Source organism: Lampetra planeri, chromosome 1 (assembly GCF_965212315.1).
Source record: "Lampetra planeri chromosome 1, kcLamPlan1.2.h2, whole genome shotgun sequence".
Taxonomy (NCBI): domain Eukaryota; kingdom Metazoa; phylum Chordata; class Hyperoartia; order Petromyzontiformes; family Petromyzontidae; genus Lampetra; species Lampetra planeri.
Genome location: NC_136107.1, coordinates 2,044,213 through 2,064,154, shown reverse-complemented (window position 1 = coordinate 2,064,154; position 19,942 = coordinate 2,044,213). Strand labels below are relative to the sequence as shown.

Genomic DNA, 19,942 nt, shown 5'->3' with positions numbered 1-19,942 from the left:
ATAAAGGGACATCTGCAACAACCAAAAACACAAAGTTAAAAAGTAGTTTTTCTTTTGCTTGGGTGTGAAATTCAAGACCCTGGCTTTTGAATGAATATTTCACACGGCACAGCTCTGCGTTATTGCATTCAGAATATGCCGTCTCTAGAACGGGCAGATATTGCATTGTTTCAAGGCCTCGAAGCTGGTATGAAATGAAATATAATTCTGTTGAATCGTAATTTTGCAATCTTCAAGAACACTTGGCAAGCTCCTAGCTTCTGCAACACCAACCTAACGAATTGCATTGGAAGTATTTTTTTTATTGAACAGAATTTCCGATTTTACAAAATGAAAAGATTCAACAAAGGAGTTTTTAATATATATATCAGGAAATCCTTAAGTCTTTCAAGTTATAAATCAATGTATTGCCTGGCTTATTTTGCTGTTAGTTTAAAGCATCCGTTCAGTTTCATATTTGGTGGAGTGCATTGGGTGCAAGTCAGGCATGCATTGGGACATGATGGGAAAACGAATACCTCAAACACAAATATATAAGCCCTGCTCTATTCAGCTTTCGCAGATTTGCCGGTAATATCATTCTTCTTCAGCATCGCTGCGTAATATTTGTGTGGATCAAGATTACAAACCCGACGAAAGGGGATGTGGTGGAACAGAAAGTAAAAAGTATGCGCCGAAAATGTTTTATGCAAATTAAACACATTACAGCGACGACGTCTTCACAAACGACGAAAGCTACGACTAACAATCAGCGGTGAGGAAATGAGCTTTCTGCTTTAGATCTGAATTGTTTAATTCTGGCTGCTTGTCCGTGCCGATGGAAGCGACCGCGAGGGTGGCTAATTCTGATGCGCTGCATGGACCTCTCTCCCTGCCGACAGCGGCGGCGGTGGGGGGGGGGGTGTGTGGAGCTGTGACACGCGCCGACTGCTGATGCCGCCACACAAAGGGCCATGGCCTATCTGCCACGCGCTGTAATTTACTGGCCGATGAATGTGACTGCCGGTGACAGAGGCCTCTGTTTCCTATTCTGTCCAGGCTCCCCCACCCCCCCCCCTGGACAAGGGAGGTAGGAGATAGCAGCTGCCAAAGCCGCCAGGGACCAGTTAAACCCGCTTTAACCATTTACGATATGAAATTGATGTTGGCCCTAATGAAAGGAATAGTTTTAACTCGTTCATTCGGTTACGTTTCTGGAGATTTTTTTTTTTAATGGAAATAAATCATGTCTGTTAGCTTACGTGATTTCATGAAATTTTACGATTCTACAAATATTCTTGGTTCTTTCGGTAAAGTCACGTAGAAGGGAAATAATAAAAATAAAACATAACGAAATTATCACGACGTTTCAGCCACAACGCAAGCAACCGTCCTCAGGTGAAGAAGAGAGATGTCGGAAAGACAGCATCCGACAGCTCTGTTCTTCACCTGAGGAAGGCTGCTTGCGTTGTGGCCGAAACGTCATGAGAATTTAATGCTTATTTTTATTATTTTATTATTTCCCTTCTACGTGACTTTTCCGAAAGAACCAAGAATATGAATCCCTGCAGTCACGAACGCTTTAAATCGAGATTCTACAAATGTAAACACTAGTTTTGAAATACAATATTCATGGAAAGTGTTGCAAGTGACGTTTAACATATATAAATTTTATTCAGATATAGCTGTCTTATATAGGTAGATAATTTAAACCATTGTAAATACTCTCTTCAAAAAAATAATCGAATTTAGTTTGGTATGGTAGGATTGGGCAGAACGCCTGAGTCAAAGCACGCCTCGGCATCCCCATAAACTTTTGTTACATGGCAAAAAAAAATGCAATTCGTTTATTTCACCTGCTCCTCCACATCCTTACCGAGGCTGGGCTGGCGGTAGAGTGCCCACGTGGACCGAGCCGCCCGTGCCCCAGCACCCAGAGATTGCCGCGCGAGACAGAGTGGCCTCCAAATCCCTCACGGCCTGAGCATCGGGCAGTCGCCTCGCGTATCTCCTCCCTGTCCATCTCTTCCCCCCCCCCCCCCCCCACTTGACCCTCTCTAACCCCCCCTTCAATCCCAACCCCATGCAAACCCTCACCCACCCCCCCCCCCCCCCCCCCAATTTTTTGTTTGCAGTAAACCCAGGGTACACGCCCCCCTCGTTCTGCCCCACCGGGAGTTTTGCCTGCAAAAACGGCCGCTGCATTCAAGACCGTTGGCGATGCGATGGTGACAACGATTGCCAGGATGGCAGCGATGAGCTCGCCGAGATCTGCCGTACGTCACGCACCACCTTTTGATTGCGCATTTCTGCCCTCTCCGAGCCAGTAATGCTCTTGAGTGTATATATGTGTGTGTGTATGCGCGCACAGCAATGGATTCCTTGACAAACACAAAAAAACACTTTGCACATTGTTGGAAAGCAATTAAGAGGCGATGTTCACATGAAGGGGGTGTCTTTATAATGCACGCTAATAGATGGACTGCTTTAGCCGGGAGGGAGAGCAAGCGACTGGGGCCTTGTGAAGATTTTGGTGACATTATGCGAGCTGCCTTTGCGCTGGTGTCTTCTTCCGTGCGCTGTAAAGCCTTGCGCCGTGGGTGTCCTTTGCGCCTGGGTGGGAGCTGCTGTTGCTGATGACGACGACGATGATGATGGAAGTTCACGTTTCCTACCATGGGGCATGCAGAAAGCGGCTTGATTAATTTTCTTTCGTGATATTTATCTCTGGAAAAGCAATTACTGCCCCATTTTGGCAGTTTTGTATTGGCATTTGGTTATTTGTGACTGTTAAAGGCCCTCGCGCAGAGCCACATAGAGATTACCGGTCTGCTCGTTTTGTAAATTAATTAAAATGCCCGATGCATTACCACACCGTCTTCAGACATAGGTAAATTTGAGACCGGAGATATGCGGATGCTTCTTTGGGAAACGTTCTCTTCCCTGAGTGCCATCACACAATTTGCGACTTCTGCTGTCCTTTGCGGGTAAGTTTACGGTGCGCGCTGGTGCCTTCCACGGACACATCGTGCCTCAGTCATGCATCACCGCGCATGGCACCGCGGCTGCCAGGGAAGCTCCTGTGCTCTGCTTCCAATGCCCTGCAAAGGCGGAGGGTTTATCGTTTCTGTTTTAATCGTATTATGAAGGGAGCTGCAAGATTGCAAGGTTGGGCGTTGGGTGTTCGTCATTTTCTTGCCGGACTGGGACACAGATACACTGCACGAATGCATCAGTGCAGTCGTGTGTGAGTGTGTCAGGGTGACAGGGATGCTGTCCAGAATGATGCCACGTTGGCAGGTGATTTGCGCGTCGTTATCAACAATTGCACACATTTTTTTCAAATGTTTTGGGAAATCACCGCACCATCAGATTGTCCAAAATGCTAAGCAGCTGTAGCACAGGTTTAAGTGGGGAGTTGATCGTTACAAAATTAAAGCGTTAAAAAATGCCATGCTTTTGGTCAGCCTATCATGTATAAAATAGCTTCATATGCAGTCATGTTATGTTAGAAAGGCAAGTAGGAGTTTAATGCGAAAGAAAACATTTTTTTTTATCGAGCAGGACGAAAATTCCCATTACGAGTGTGTTTGAACGCAAGATATTCAAGGAAATTTTGCGTTTAATTGCCAGGCCATTTAATATTAAAATATACATTGTGCAGTTACATTTTGCAGGGTAAATTGGTACACTTGGAAGTGCATGAATATTCACCGTTTTCCCGGAGTGGGGAGCGTTACGCATGGAGTTGAGGTTTAAATTTGCATCAATTACGTTTGAGCCGTACACCGTCACTTTGCGATGTGCACGCAACGTCCGCGTGCCGCTATTTGCCATTTGTTGTAGCGGAATCAGACTTCTAATGAATCTTTTAAATTGCATTCATCGTCACGCAATTTGCCGGTGACATTTCGAATGTGCAATTTGCATTTTGACATACAAGATGAACGTTAGATAAATGTTTAGATAACTGGATGTGTGTTATTTGAAAGTGAATGCGCCTGTCTCTAGGAATGGAAATGATTATGTTGCATAGAACGGGACACGGAGACGCTGATGATAAGTGTGACTGGATGTGCCTGTGAGTGTCACCTTTCCCTCATTTTCATCTCTTGAAAATCAACAAATGCCACTTCCCATTTCCATAAAAATCAGTGCAATTGTCATGGCAATGATGGTAATACAGGAACCCGCATGGCACAACCATGATTGCATTCACTTATCCTTACCAACTGAACATGATGCAGAATATTTACACTGAACTTTTTTGTAGCTTGAGTATGCTAAGCGGTAATGTATTAATCGTCTCTATCGTTGCGGAACTTTGCCTGTAATATTCCAAACACACCACAGGAAGTGGAGTAGACAGAGAAGAATGGTGTGAGCAGAAATAAGCCGTGCCGAGCAGTAACTGTATTCACAGTAGGCGGGGAGAGGGGACAGATTCAGAGTAAGGGTGGCCACATAGAAGCCACGTGATTTATGAAAGCTGTGAGCTTATATAGATATATATTTATAGATTTGCTTTTAAAGTATATTTTAGGACATAAATACACTTGAAAAATTGGCAGCTGTCACTCAATTTACTGCAAATTCCAAACCGTTTTAGTACGTGCTGAAACTTTTCTTCGCAACCTTTTCCATTTTATTCACTTACGGTGAAGGTTCATGGAAATTGCATTAAAATATCTGACAATAATTATCCAGCGTGCAAATTAATCATTCCAGTTATTACACTGCTGGGTAAAATGGGTGTTCTCAAATGACCAAAAAAAACATGACCTAAAAAAGTTTCCAAAATGTTAGTGCTCAAGTACAAATCAAAGTTTCTAGATTTGAAGCTTTCGTGACTGCAAGGAATCATATTCTTAGGTTTTTTTCGGTAAAGTCACGTAGGTAAAACATCAAAATTAATGAAAATAAAATAAAATAAAAACAAAAATCACGACGTTTCGGAGGCAACACAAGTCTCCGTCATCAGGTGGGACCGTCACAGACAGATTAGCTGCAGCTGATGACGGAGACTTGTGTTGCCTCCGAAACGTCGTGATTTTTGTTTTTATTTTATTTTATTTTCATTAATTTTGATGTTTTACCTACGTGACTTTACCGAAAAAACCTAAGAATACAAGTCAAAGTTCATGTTCAGACCCAGAGTGTTAGGGCCAGGCAGCCCTAGGCCCTGCTGTGTGTGTGTGGACGTCATTGGCCTGCCTTGAAAGTGTTGCTCGATGCAGCCTCAACATCATCATCATCATCATCACCCATCCCCTACAATTATAGTTAATAATAAAATATAATGTCCATGGTTTTTATAATTTCCAGGATTTATTCAATCATGAATCCACGCATCTACATAAATGTATCTTGAATCATTATGGCTCTCTTGGGCAAATACATTGGAATATTGTGGGAAAGTCTGATTTTAAAATATATATTTAAAGAAGAATCTAGCTTTGGATACTTGGTCTCAATTATATTTGTTTTGTTTAGTTTAGCCTCGTTGAAAGTTGGTGTTCCCAGAGAAAAATCCATAAATATGAGGGAATTACTCGAAAAAAGTGGAACTGATGGATCGACAAATCACCTTTTGTACTGCATTCTATTGACCACCATGTAGCCCTGTTGGTGTGCGTGTTTCACAACAAACTCTGGATGATCTGTCACTATTTACACAGGGCAGATGGTGGCTGCTCCTGGGCCATTACTTTTTTTGTGGTGTTTTTTTCCCCCCGTGTTTTGAAAAGTCACAAATAATCGACCGTGGATTGTGTAATCTCGCAGACCCTTGGATGAGCATGCATTCGCACGTACACACACACACCCCTTCCCCTGTGCTATGCAGAGCAGCATACCTGCATCTCCGACCGTTTCAAATGCAAAAACAACCGCTGCATCCCAATGCGGTGGCTGTGCGATGGCGACAACGACTGCGGGGAGAACGAGGACGAATCCAACACCACCTGCACCGGTGAGGCCCCCCAGCCGCTGCGGAGATCGCTGCTTCCCGCGATCGCTTCCAACGTTGTGCCGTGCCTCGGGCCAGCCTTCACAGCGATGCCACAGATGGCAGCGGCGATGGTTGTGCGTCTTGTACTGACGAGTCCTAGCAGCGATCAGTTTTCTTGTTGATCTGCTGCCTGCAAAAAAAAATGGTCACCCTTGACAGCTCTTTTTGAGGTGGCGGGTATCACAGGCCGTGTGCAGGATATACGCGCGCTGCTAATGGTTTTGACGTGTGCGAAGCGTGCCGACAATTCTCGTTGTGAGGTTTGCTTTCGAAAACATCTCTTTCACGTGCATTGTGATTATTGTTATTTTTGTTATTATCAAAGGTGGCGGTGTGTGGACAACGTGATTTTGAACACGAGGCGATGCTGCCTGAACGTGCGTGGGGTAATCTCGAACGAAAGGAAAATTACCCTTGCATATTCAGACTTGCCGTAAACTGTTACTATTTTTATTTTACCAGGTAAGGCCCACTGAGCTATCTAGCTCTTTTTTGGCTCTCGCAAATGATAGCTCAACAAAGTGGTAATCACGTGGAAATGTAGAGCAGCCAGATACTCTAAACGCAAGTTTATAAACGTGGAGGGAAAACCCGATTGACCCGGAGAAAAAATCCTCGCGACCACAGGGAGAACACGCAATATCCAAATATACAGCAGGCGTCAGGGTCGGGATCGAACCCACGACCTCCTGTATACCAAACGAGGTGTTAACATCTCCGAGCCACTGTAGCTACCGTGATGATGATGAGAGACACACAAACTCCAAATATGCAGCAGAAGGCGTCAGGGTCGGGATTGAACCCACGACCTTCTGTATACCAGGTGAGTTAGTTAGCATCTCCTAGCCACCAAGGCGCCCCAACAATGCAATGTCTGTGTCAGTCCATGCTTTGGCCCTTGTAGAAGGGTGTTTCTCAAACTCAAATTTACACTCCCAAATTCATGCCATTGGTATGCAAACGAAGCCGCGATATGGGGAAGTTGCCAGGAATAGAATTTGAGAAGCATTGATGCAGATTAATGGACAGATATAAGCAAACCACCTCTCTGCAACAGAGCTGGTTGCTAAATCTATTGTTTCCAGCCTCCATGCATTTCCCAGCTTTGATGAATTGTCTCATAATTTACCAAAAGTTTGGGATTTGAGAAAGTATTTGGTGATGCTGCATTGACAGTAGCGCACAATCGCAATGAATACAAATAAAAGAAAACTCAACACACTCATCAACAAAACTACATTTGGGGAAATATACAACAGGCAAGTTCGACTATTATACAGGGTGCTTCAACAAAATGTACACTTCTGAGAATTTGCAACAATGCCACAATAAATGTGCCTCTGGGCTCTGGAGACCACCTGGAGAAGATTCCAGGCACGTGTTGACAATGATGGTGAACAAGTGCAGACTTTTTGAAGCTCTTAACATTACATTTATTATCACATTACAGTGTATTATCATCCGTTCTTTTTCCATAAACTAAACGATAGTCCCACGTAAGTGTTAACATTTTTCTTAAAGCACCCTGTATTATTACTTTCGAGGCAGCGTTAATGACGAACGTGCCGAGCGTTTTGTTCACTGGGATGATAGCGGTGGCTTCCGTGCCCCCCCCCCCCCCCCGCTTTGCGGTCGCGTGGTGCCTCGTTGGCACGAGAGTCGGCACGCCGTTTCTTCGCGGCGCCTCCCGGTCGCCCCGCTCGGTGGTGAGAAGTTGTCTGAAATTGGGTCTCGTTGCGGGGGCGAAGGCGGCGGCGTGGGGGAATCTTCGGTGGCAGCAGATGTGTCGGTGCCGCCGTGGCCGTGGGTGATGACGCGGGCGAGGGGAGCGGGCGAGGAGTTACGCGCGTTAATTGCCGGCACGCTCTGACGACCGTGCCGGCGGCGGCTTTCACAGCCTGTCCCCTCGGAGCAAGCGGGGGGGGGGGGGGGGTCGAGGGGGTGATGCGCCGCGCCCGCCCGCCAGATTATGGTGAAACTTCGACCCAATGCTGGCGAGTGTTACGTCGGCTCGACTTTCGGATGGTTTCGATTGAAAGCTTTCGTGACTGCAGGGATTCATCTTCTTGGTTCTTTCGGTAAAGTCACGTAGAAGGGAAATATAAAATAATAAAAATAAAACATTATAAAATCATTCTCACGACGTTTCAGCCACAACGGCTGCTTGCGTTGTGGCCGAAACGTCGTGAGAATTATTTTATATGTTTTATTTGTATTATTTTATTATTTCCATTCTACGTGACTTTACCGAAAGAACCAAGAAGATTTCAGATGGTTCTTAAACCATATTTCCTTTAATCAATAATATAAGTAAGTGTCTCGTCTGAGAGTCATATTTTTTTCTTTTTACAGGATAGTTGAAAGCCTGTATTTGAAGATTGTCCGACGTTTGAAAAATTTCAGCTTGGGGGAATTTGACTCGTTTAAAGATCCCTTTGTATCGGTGTGACGTCTTCTTTTGTGAACAGAGCTGCTCTCACGGCGAAGGTCACAACAACCCCGAAGAGCAAATGAGGGTGGCTTTAGTTGAAATGCCTTGTTTGATTAGTTGATAAATAATCTATTTGTGCTATATTCCTACTTCTGACAAGTGCTCACACTCTACGCGTATCTCCAATTCTACCTGATCCATTTTGAAGTCATTGTCAAAAGGCTCGAATTATCCACGCCGCCACGATGACCTACTTATGCGTAAACAAATTATTTGGTGATGCTGCTGCTGCTGTGCTTCGTTGGGCATGGTGCACCAGGCACAGTTAAAATAAGAAAAATCATCACGTTCGTCAATAACGCCGTGGCCTTGAAACAAACACATATATATATTCAGCGACGTTCTAGCGATGGCCCATCTTCCTTCCTGCTCCTATTTATGTGTAAGAGGCTAAAATATCATTCACTACCTCGCCTGGTATACAGCAGGTCCGTGGGTTCGATCACTACCCTGATACCTGTTGTATATTTGAAGTTTGTGTGTTCTCCCCGTTGTCGCATGGATTTTTATCCGGGTCCTCTGGTTTTAACCTCCACATTTAGAAACATGCGTTTCGAGTATTTGGCTGCTATAAATTACGACATTATAAGCTAGTTTGACACGGAGGTTTTCGCGACCAATATCATCCATTATAGAGGGTTTTTTCGGGTAAGATCGCGTAATTATCTAAATGTGTCGTTGAACCCGCCACCACCCGACACAGCCAATTAGTAAGGTTTGTCACGTTAACAGAACAGCCAGCTGTCCGCCTGATGATGCTAGTTGTAATTATTGGTGAAACGTCGTACTCAGTTTGTCAATGTTGTGGCTTTGCTCTCCAACACACCGGTGTGCTGTACTCGTAACGAACTGACATGTTCTGTTTACGTGACAACCCTTACTAATTGCCTGTTGGATGGTGGTGGGTGTAACGACACATTTATATATTTACGCGATCTAACCCCAAAAAAAACTGCATTACGGATCAGAAGCCACTTTGTTGAGCCAGATGTTATGCTGACATCAGAACAACAATCAAACGCTTCACCGCACGGGAGCTCACGTGGCCTGCTCGCGGTGATTGCTGGGGCTGCGTTACGGAATCGGAATATTTATTTTGACTGCAGGGGAAATCCGATGAGCCATGAAGCTCTTTTTCACAGACGTCCAGTATATTGTTCGGTACGGCAGCCTGTGGCTCGAGCGACACCTTCCCCTTAACTGTCCGTATTTTTTGGCAGGCATTACATTTTAAGGTTGTTTTATCATTTGCCATTGGCTTTTTCGCAGTCTTATCGGGTTTGGGTAAAATATTCACGGTCGAAATGATGCAAATTTTGCACGGCGAGCTGTAAATAACCTCCGCGTGGAACAGCCGCGGTCGCCGACCTTATCTGACCTCTGGACAACGGCCGGATCAAACGGGTCGCAGCGTGGCAAACGAGCTGTGCACCGTGTTGGCAAAACACCAGGAGGCACCTCGCAAAAGATCCATTGCAGTGCCAGAGCCGTCGTCGCCAGTTCTTCGGCCATGGCATGGACATCTCCTGAGCGATCGCTGCTCGTTATATCCCACCAGCCGTGTGGTTGTGTCCATTTTATAAGAACAAAAAGAATAAGAATGGTTACTTATTCACTCGCTCTGAGGACTCCTTTTCAGGAGGGTTCAGCATTGCATGTTTTTTACATTCAGACGTTTCCAGGCAACGAATGAGTTGTCGCTACGTGTGGGAGAGCAATGGGGGGCATCCTGAAACACAGGGTGGGGGATGGGGGGGGGTGCATGACACAACTTGAAACAAACGGAACAATAGAATCTGATGTTGTACTCTGTCCTACCGTGAATCCTTCGGTCTAGCTCTCACTCGCCGTGTATGACAAGAGGCTACGATGCCCGAGTCACCCACCCCCACCGACCCCCTCGGGCATCACGAGGGGGTGCCTCGCGCTCACCCACCTCTCCCGCATTCTCTCCCTCCTGCCCCCCCCCCGACGTCTTCGTCCTCCACGCAGTGCGGACTTGCCCCGCCGAACAGTTCACCTGCGGCAATGGCAAGTGCATCCCCATGGCGTGGAAGTGCGACCTGGACAATGACTGCTCGGACAATTCGGATGAGCCGCCCTCCTGCGGTGAGTTCCCACAATCCTTTTCGTTTTCATTATGTCGCCACGCACTGACACACACACACACAACACACCTGCTGGATTATAAAGCGCACCCTCAATTTTAGCTTTCAAATGCAGTCGAGAAACTGCGCTTTTCATCAAGGAACTTTAAGCGCCGTATGGGACACAGCAGCAGCAGATGCTCAGCATAAAAAGAATATTGTAAATACATTTAAAGAATAATTTACTAAATGAACAAAAAGTTAAATAAGCAGAAACATACAAATGGGTTTTAGGGCGCATTTAAAAAATGCCTACAGACTAAGTGATCCCTGATATCTTGTGGAAGAGCGTTCCATAGCCTGGGGGCTGCACGGGAAAAATCTCGGTCACCCATAGACCGACACCTCGAGCTGGGAATGCAGAGAGAAGATCTCTGCATCATGCCCAGATCTTAGTCACCTTGAGAGGACGCATGGGTGCAGCATGTCAATGATGTAGGCTGGGGCAGGATGGTTCACTGCTTTGTAAGTTAACAATAGGATGCTAAACTGTAATCTATGTGAAACTGGAAGCCAGTGCAGGGAGGCCAAAACGGGTGCAATGTGATGTGAAGAAGGTGTTCCGGTTAACACCACAGCAGCCGCATTCTGAACATGCTGCAAAATGTTTAGCACCTTCTTCGCACCGCAAGGGAGTAGTAAGACATTACCATGGTCTATGCGAGATGAGATGAAGGCATGGACCAGCTTTTCAGCATCTGAGGCAGAGAGAAGGAGTCGGATACGGGAGATATTCCGAAGATGCAAAAACGAGGTCATTGTGATCTTTTTTAATTTGAGCCGTGAAGGACAATGTGCGATCACAGATGCATGTTGAACTTCTTTCGCGCCGTACGTAGACAACCGTGCTGATCAAAGGTGTGTGGCAAGGACACCAAACTAAAGACAAAAAGCAGTTTTAAAGAAAGGACTTTTCAATCGAGATTTCAAAGTGCAGAGCTCCAGTGGCTTCCTAATATCGGGGGGGGGGGGGTGGGGGCGGGGGAAATCTTGTAATCCACAGAATGCAGTAATACCCAAGGTTGCGCGTAAACCATTTTTCCATATTCACAAATTGAATGAATTTCTACGTGTAGACACTTTTTTCTTCGTTTTTTTGTCCCCCACCCCCCCCCCATTCAGAGGAGTAACTCGCCCCCTGTTATTCCTTTCAGCCTACCCAACATGCCTCCCTCTGACGCAGTTTTCTTGCAACAACGGCGGCTGCATCAACATCAGGTGGCGCTGCGACTCAGGTAAAACCCAAACGCGCTGCCTCCCGGCCCTTGCAAGGCACCTTTCTTCACACTCCGAGGCACCTTCACATGTGCTTAGCTCGCCGCTGTATTTATGAGAAGGATGAGAAGAATGTATTTGTGTCAGCCTGGTTAGAGAAAACTTTCGTCAAACAAATTTTGACAGCCCCCCCCCCTTTCCTGGTGCATTATTGATGAGTTTGCTTGAACTTGCCAAGTCGCTTGATGGAAACAACAGGCCCCATTTGTTGTTCGTTAAATGTTTAAACTGGAGATTAATAAACGTATTTGTTAGTATATGTGCGGAACGTAATGCAGTGTTTGGCTTATTTAAAGACGAGCCTCTGCCGTAGAAATGTAGATATTTTTCCCACTGGCTTGGTACTACAGAAATGAGTATTTGCCGCGGACATTTTTGAGTGGCGAGACACGACTTTGAAATTAAATGTGCCCGTAGTCCACCTTGCAAACGCACAATGGGACGTCTTTCCATTGTGGTCACACTGCTACTGTCTCGTGTCTCAAACCGCACGTGCATTCACAATGCGGTTAGATATCTACCCACTGCAGGCGTAGTCGCTGACGGCCTTGACTGGGCTCTCTCAAATCCGGTGTAAAGCGTGTCCCGTCCACAAAAGTAACCCTTGTCGACGCAACGTCACACTCTGACCGGTGAAAAAGCGTTACGTCCGCGCGGAATCAGTCTCCATCTGCTGTCAACGCTTCACCGGGCGGAGCTCGGCAATTGTTTGGACCACTCGTGGTGTCACCGCGCTTTTGCCGTCTCTTCGTAACGACGAGATGCGATTGGCATGGCCTCACTGCTCACGTGGATTCAAAGAGTCTCGCTCGTGACGACCGCGTGCCGACGGGGCGCGTCTCAGCCGCTCGTGTCCGCGTGCCTGCTGCGTCTGTCGTCCGTCGTCCGACAGCCACGCTCTCCCGGACTCCTGTCCGTGTGCTTGTGGCATTGTTGTCTTGCAGATGACGACTGTGGTGATGGCTCCGATGAAAATCGCTGTTCTCTGTTCTACGGTAGTGTGCATAGATCACCGTGCATGGCTATGCCTGTGATCGTCGTCCGGCTAGCAAAGCAGCTAATGAAGCCTGGCATGCAATTGTCGAGCAGTATGCTCCGAGAAATTACGACAAAACGTGGCCGATAGTATTGCATTCTCGAGACCTAATGCGATGTTATACTTTTACCCATTTGTGCTATTTTTTTGTTCATTTCTTTAATTGTTTCGCATGCTCGGGTGAGGGTATTTCAATGGCATAATTACTCCACTGCATGCAAAGGGCTTAGGGGAGCGACTACGTGTGAACGTGCCGCACTTCAAGTGCCGTTTTAGTGTCTTCGCAGACAATGGTAATGTGACCGTGTGATCCGCGTGGTTCTCAAACCATTTCAAAACCTCAACGCTATAATCCCCGTTTCTGGGAAATTATCACAGTGGAATGTGTCTCCCCCCGCTTTTCCAAAAGTAGAATGTCATAATGTGAGGTACAGTCAGTGCATATCAATGTACCAATGCACTGTCTGAAGTCATCATAACTAAGTCATCATGACTAAATACGAATTGTATTCTATCACACCGTAATTATCAATAATATATCTTATGCACGGTCTCCAGTTTCAGATATTATATATTTGCAATGTTAAGGGTACATAGACATTTGGTGAAGCCTTGGCCGTATTTTATGATACTTTTGTGTTTGTGAGTGCATGCATATGCATGATGGTGTTTCCTGTACGTGCATGCGTATTGTGAGCACGTGTCTATGTGTGTGTGTGTGTGCACTCGCCGGCGCGTGCCCACGTGGGACATGGTATTGTTCACGCACAGTGCAGCTGGCTGTTTTGTTGCAGCATCAAAGTCAAAAGTGCTCTCTGAGCCATCCTGGACCTCCCCTCGGGAAACTTGACTCAACACGAGCTCCTGCCACTGGCGACGGCGGCGTTTTCAACGCGAGCCCCGGGGAAACTTAACTATGCACGCCTCTGGCCACGCCACCTTCGTTGTGCGCCACGCTCGCCTTAAACACGCGCTTTGCTAAACAACCATTCGCCCATCCCTACACTCGGTGGGACTAAACAGCGCTGCGGGCCGCAGCGTCATCGTTGTCGTTATCCCCCCTTTGTGCTGCTGCTGCTGCTGCTGCCACTCCAGACAACGACTGCGCGGACGGCAGCGACGAGGCCGGCTGCAACAACACGTGCGCCGACTCGCAGTTCAGTTGCAAGAACGGGCGCTGCATCCCGAGCCAGTGGGTCTGCGACGGCGACAACGACTGCGGTGACGTCAGCGACGAAGCCCATGCCAACTGCACCACCAACAGTATGGGCCCCCCACCCCCACTCCCCGCACCCCCCCCTACCTCATCCTCCACCCACCTGCCACCCGCTCCCCCTCCGCCTTCTCATCACAAACAATGGGTGGATCAATTCGAAGCGATGCTGTTCGCAAACAAAAAAACAACTGCCAGCTGGTGATGGCATTCCCCGAGAAGTGCCGCACTTTTGTGCAAGCTGCAAACTGCTGACCCCTGGCCAGCAAGTTCCACGGAGCAGCGACACTGGCCGTGCGAGTGGGACGTCGAACTCCCGAGACAAAACAACACGGCGATTTTTCGAGAGATTACCTTGCCCATTGCGGACAATCTTCGATGCGTAGAACCATGACAGCGCGTTCTCCCCGCAAGTGCACAGCTCGCGATCAAAAAGTGCCTTTGTGTGCCGTGAGACCTGCACGGACCAAATTGTTTCCCAGTGGGCGCTTCCGTGGCCTGATTTGGCTTCCACTTAGTGTGAAAGCTGTGGGTTGTGCGAGTCAAGAGTGGATGGAACACACCAGGTTTTTTCAGACACTGTGGAAATTGAGCGTAATGACTATTTGCAAACATTTTAAATCTTAGACGGGTAGTGCATTACGTTCATGCAATTTAAGTTTAGATAATTGTGCTTCAGGAAGCCCAATAGAAGTAATAACGATGCAAATTGTAACGCTAACAACAATTTGCGGCAATGATTGACCGTAACGCTGAGTCGTGGAGCGATGCTCGGCGCCAGAGGCACGGCCTTTAAGTGTCTCTTAAAAGTCGGTGTCGATTTCATGCTGCGAACGTGCAGCAGGATGGCATTCGAGACGGCGAGGGCTGCACCGGGGAAACCACGCCTGACAGTGGTGGCCCTGGCCCTTGGTGTGGTGAGGAGGTGATGAGTCACGACGCTGAGAGTTTGACCGTGAGCTTTTAAGTGCAGGACGACGGGAGCGAAGGAAGATCCAGGTGAAAGTAGAGACGTGGTGGCAGAGGTAGGCGATATTCGTAGCTAACCCTGCTGGCATTTGTAAGTCAAAAGTGGTAGCGTAGGTAGGCAAGGAAATCTAGCGGAGGATTACAAGTGCCTGGGATGACGTGAGCGAGACTGGTTTTGCACTAGTTATAGTCTATTCTTGTGCATGGCGATATGTTCAGGGGCTTAATGCCAATGAACGTGGTCTGCTAGCCACGAGAAGGCTCCGTTGACTACAGTGGTTTACTGTATGGCCCATAGTTTGTGTTGAATGGCCACAGTCGCACTGTGGCTTGTCTTTTAGTAAAACAATTCGTGAAGGAGATTTGCGCAGTGGATGTCGATGTTCTGATGCCATCGATGGTTACACCAATAACTTCGGGCAATGGTCAGATGCCAAGAGGTGCGATGTTCGGGGGCGGGGTGGTGGTCTTGAAATGTTTGTTCTGGATTCGTGCGCTGTCGGTCTGCTCCATTGCCAAGCATTCTTGCGGATCCGAGTGAGGATGTGGGAAAGGGGGACCAGGATCTGAGACGGTGGTCGCCTTCTCGCTGCGGTGCCGCCCGCCACCCGTGCCGTGCGTTCGTGCTACCTTCGACGCAACTAGCACCGCCGCCTCGGGTCAAGTGGACGTCGTCCATTCGCTCGACTGAAATGTTAAAAAGGCAAAATGTACTCGCTGATTGGTGCATCTAAATTCTTGATGCGACAGCTCTTTAAGAAATGCATTAGGCAGTCTGAGTGCTTGTTTAGATGTCAGCGCTTCCATGGCAGGCTCCCACAAAGGAAAATGCGGTTTGGGTTTTCATTATTCTACTCTTTCTTATTATTTTGATTATTTACCCAGAAAGCCTCATTGAGTAGTAAGTGCCAATTTCTTGGTATAAACACTCACTAAGTGTTTGAAAGCATCCACATATTATAGAGAACTACAGGCACCTGTTGATGCCAGCTCACCGCGTGGCAGCCTTCCAGCTTGGTCTGTGCTTCCTCACTGATTGTGAAATGCAATTAGCATGAACGATGCTATATAACAACATGAATTAGATTAAATTTTTTCAACGTAGATTCCAATTTAGCAAATTTGCGGGTAATTATTTCAAATTTGGCCACCGTGGGCAAAGACGCTTGCAAATGACTTCACGTCCGCCCTGAAGCAGACGGTGCATATCTTTTGTCCGCGATCGATCCACCACGCACAGCATCAATCGGGGCAGCTGCCGGGTTTGAACCGTGAGCCTCTGCAACAAGTGGGGAGTGCCTCGCCACCGAAGGCCACGTCGCTGTGTATTTAACACGGAGAGTCTTGCTTCGTGCTACGCACATTTTGATCGCTCCTGTGGGCCAGCCAGGCTGAATGTTAATTTTAATAATGAGTGTATATGTACATAAGGTTGCCCCGTGGTGAACGAGTCAATGGATGTATTTCACGAGGCAGGACCTTAAGGAATGCGGTGTAAGAATAGGAAGGCAAAGCTATTTCACGGGACAGACAGGTTTGGCAACACTTAACACAATGCCATGACCAGAATAATGCATAAGAGAGGATGATGATGATGATATATGCTGATAATGACAGTTGCATAGATTGTAAATGGTTCACTCGAACATTCTTTTAATGTGTGTCTGCCATTGTGATGCCCGGAGCATCTTGCTGAAGGTCGTGTGTCTTGTGGTGTCGTGCATGATCATGTGCATTGCAATTTAAATTTTAATGGTGCGACAAATGAATGCGTTTTGTTTCCGTTTGTGAGAATACTTGTAGCTAGCCAGTGCCACGGCATTGCTTGAATCGAGCAATACGTTTAGTGGAGGAGGTCAGTCGTAACGTTTGGGTTATAGTTAACTGAAAACCAGAGTAATTTTGTCATTTTGATGGTTGCTTTTGAACGTCACGTCGAGGCGTATTGGAGCAGAGCCTCGTCACGCTGGCATTGCTGCGGCTTATACCCCCAGATAAGTGAGCTGCCATTGTGCACGTGCCTTTACCCCGTGATGAGATGCCTCAATCAGAGTCTGCCAATAATCACTATCCATACGAATGTGGCTCCGTTGACTGGCCTTCTTTGCGCTGTGGCTGTTTAAGGGATGACAGGAAAACACGTGCACAGTGTTCTTAATAACGCTGATACAGAGTGATGGCACAGTGGTTAACACACTGTGCGTTCAAATCTGAGTTCAATTCCCAGCCATTTGATTTTACTGAGTGACGTTACAAACTCTGAAGGTGCATCGGTTCGTCGATGGAAGGGAGGTGTTAAAAGGTGATAACAAGATGGGCATAACGTGTGTGCGCGTGTGTGTGTATGCCAACCCCTGTACGTAGTGCACACGTAGAATAGTGTGCAATATTTGTAATGTGGCCTGTGGGTGCAGAGCACTCATGCTGCTACGACACCCCTGGCTTGTGGGTCGTCATCACTCAGCACAGCTAATTATGGAGCTTTAATGGACCCCGTGAATGCTCTCGTTCATAGAAGTCCATTAGTGGAGGCTGTGGAATTCCTGCGTAAGATCACTCGTGGGAATTTGGATGTTAGCCACATCCGTGCCATTTTAGTGAACCTGGCCAGTGATTTATGTGTGGCGCTCTGGTGAGGGCACTTGAGCAGGAATCACAGTCAACGTGAAATGATGACCACTCTGTGGGGAGTCAACAGTGGTCATTATATGGAGAGACTGGGTCCTGCCGTAGGAATGTGTAATTCTCACCGTTGTCTCAGTGGCATGGATAGGAGTGATTGCTGCTGCATGCGAATGTTTCAGATGTATATATTTGCTTTGTTGCTCAATGTGAACAAATATTTCCAGATGGATTCATTGTTGTGAGTAGGCACGGGTTTGATTGAGCTGCCCAGGTTGATTGCCTGCTGTGCGCAGGTAAGCCGCCACACTGGATTCCACTGTGGCTGCAATCAAAGCTACCTTGTATTTACTCAAAGCCCAGGCAAAGTGATGTCCTACTCAAATGGGCATTCAGGTGGTGCTCATTATTCTGATAACAGCCCTGATTTCACATTCCAATGGCAGACGTGAGTCCATACATAGGGCAACCACAAAGCGGAACTCATTTTTAAATCCTTTATATTAAGTTCACTTGCTTGCTTGCTTGCGCGCTTACGACCGTGCAAATCTTTCGGTCGTTTTTTAACCCACTTCCCGTGATCCAATCGAGCTGACATTTTGCACACAGACACGTTGTGCGTGACAATTTATTTTCGTGAAATTTTTTTTCCAAAATTTTACACTTTTTAGGAAAAAATAAATTATATTCAATTACCAATTGCTTAATGGTGGCAGGCAATCATCTGACCCATAGGTGGCAGCCATCTCAAGCCAGAGGACGAGAGGACTCCACGCATATAAAGGATTTATAGTGAAAAACTTTGTTTTTACGGGTTAATTTTTTCATATCAGATTCAGACCAATTTTGACCCTTCGATCTCAGAGATATGTGGAATAAATTGTCGGTGTCAACTTTGTTGAAATATAATTTGGGTGCCAAACAGCTCTTTGGGTTATTTAAAGCACATTCCCAACACACATTCAGGTTTGAGTACAACCTTGCGTCCACGTATTGCTTTCATTGTGAAGTTTAAGAATTGCCGAGAGGCTGTTGAATGTTTTTTTTAGGTTCAAGGGCTCAAAGCATTAGAAGTGATTGGTGACTGAGCGTGCGTCTGGAGGGAGCGCTGGGTCACTCTAGGGCCGGCACCGGTGGCGATCTGAACATTTTGTAGCAGGGGGAACTGTTCTGGACCAGGAGATTTACGGCTCCCGCTGATTTAATGGGCCAATTATTTCTCTCAAGGGTTATAGGGCCATTACTTCATGTAGAGGGCTCGGGAGGGCACATGCATTGCATATGCTGGAATAGAGGGGGAAAGTGCAGCCAACATATCTGCTGCTGAAAATTAGGCTTTGGTCCCCGATGATTGACAGGTTATGCTCATAACGACTTTCGATAAAGGTGATGTTTGGCCACCATGTGTCGTTTGAGATTCCACAGTGACCATCCATAATATGTGTCATAGGTGTAACGCTGTGCAAAATTACAAACGGGATGAGATTTTTTGTTGTTGTTGTTGGTGATCTACCGGGTGGTAATGGGCCTGTGCTCATGCGAGCCACCCAGGGATGCACTCGCAAAGATTAGCCGTCTCGGCTTAGATGGCTGCTAATTTCTCTGCCTCGGGGACAGTATCGAGGGTGCCTATGCGGAAGATGCACGGAGGGTGCCAACTCTGCTCATAGGGTATGGACGGTCTGTGACACTCCGAGGCATTGTACGAGCGCGGCATTGGCTGATTTGATATGGGCTCTTGTTGAGAGCAGGCGGCTGCTCTAGCGCTGAAACAGACTAATATATCCTACGGGTGCTGCACAGGCGCATGTTTGGCAAATATAAGCTCGTTATTATTAGAAAGCTTTTCTTCAGATTTCATATTTGCGCATTTTTCTGTTTGGCAAAAAGAAAAACAGGACTGAACACTGCAGTATCGTCGCACACAAACACATGCAGTTATTTAAAATGTGCTGCTGTATTTTAATTTGCATTTCTACGTGAGATAATTTGGTCCATTGCTGCTGTTGAGCAAATAAAGCAAACTAATTGCTGGCGCATTTTAAACCGTGACCTCGATATGCATTAGACAATCGAAGCAAATTTGTCCGTCAAGGTGGGAGGTTTACGCTCTTCTTTGTTGCTCGATGAGACCGTTTTCTTCTCGGGTTTCATTGGCCAGAAAATCAGCGGCAAATCCACAGGCACATCACGCGGCACG

The 19,942-nt window shown here is 46.8% G+C and overlaps 1 protein-coding gene across 2 annotated transcripts in view; it reads left to right on the top strand.

Annotated features, from left to right (window-relative positions):
* Nucleotides 1-19,942, top strand: part of LOC144726318 (prolow-density lipoprotein receptor-related protein 1-like) — a 267,656-nt gene that overhangs the window by 157,294 nt on the left and 90,420 nt on the right. For both annotated transcript variants that reach the window (XM_078605048.1, XM_078604959.1), the window contains exons 16-20: nt 2,115-2,255; nt 5,825-5,950; nt 10,473-10,589; nt 11,782-11,862; nt 14,034-14,201. In XM_078605048.1, coding sequence (XP_078461174.1) covers nt 2,115-2,255; nt 5,825-5,950; nt 10,473-10,589; nt 11,782-11,862; nt 14,034-14,201 — 633 coding nt within the window. The remainder of the gene's footprint in view (nt 1-2,114; nt 2,256-5,824; nt 5,951-10,472; nt 10,590-11,781; nt 11,863-14,033; nt 14,202-19,942) is intronic.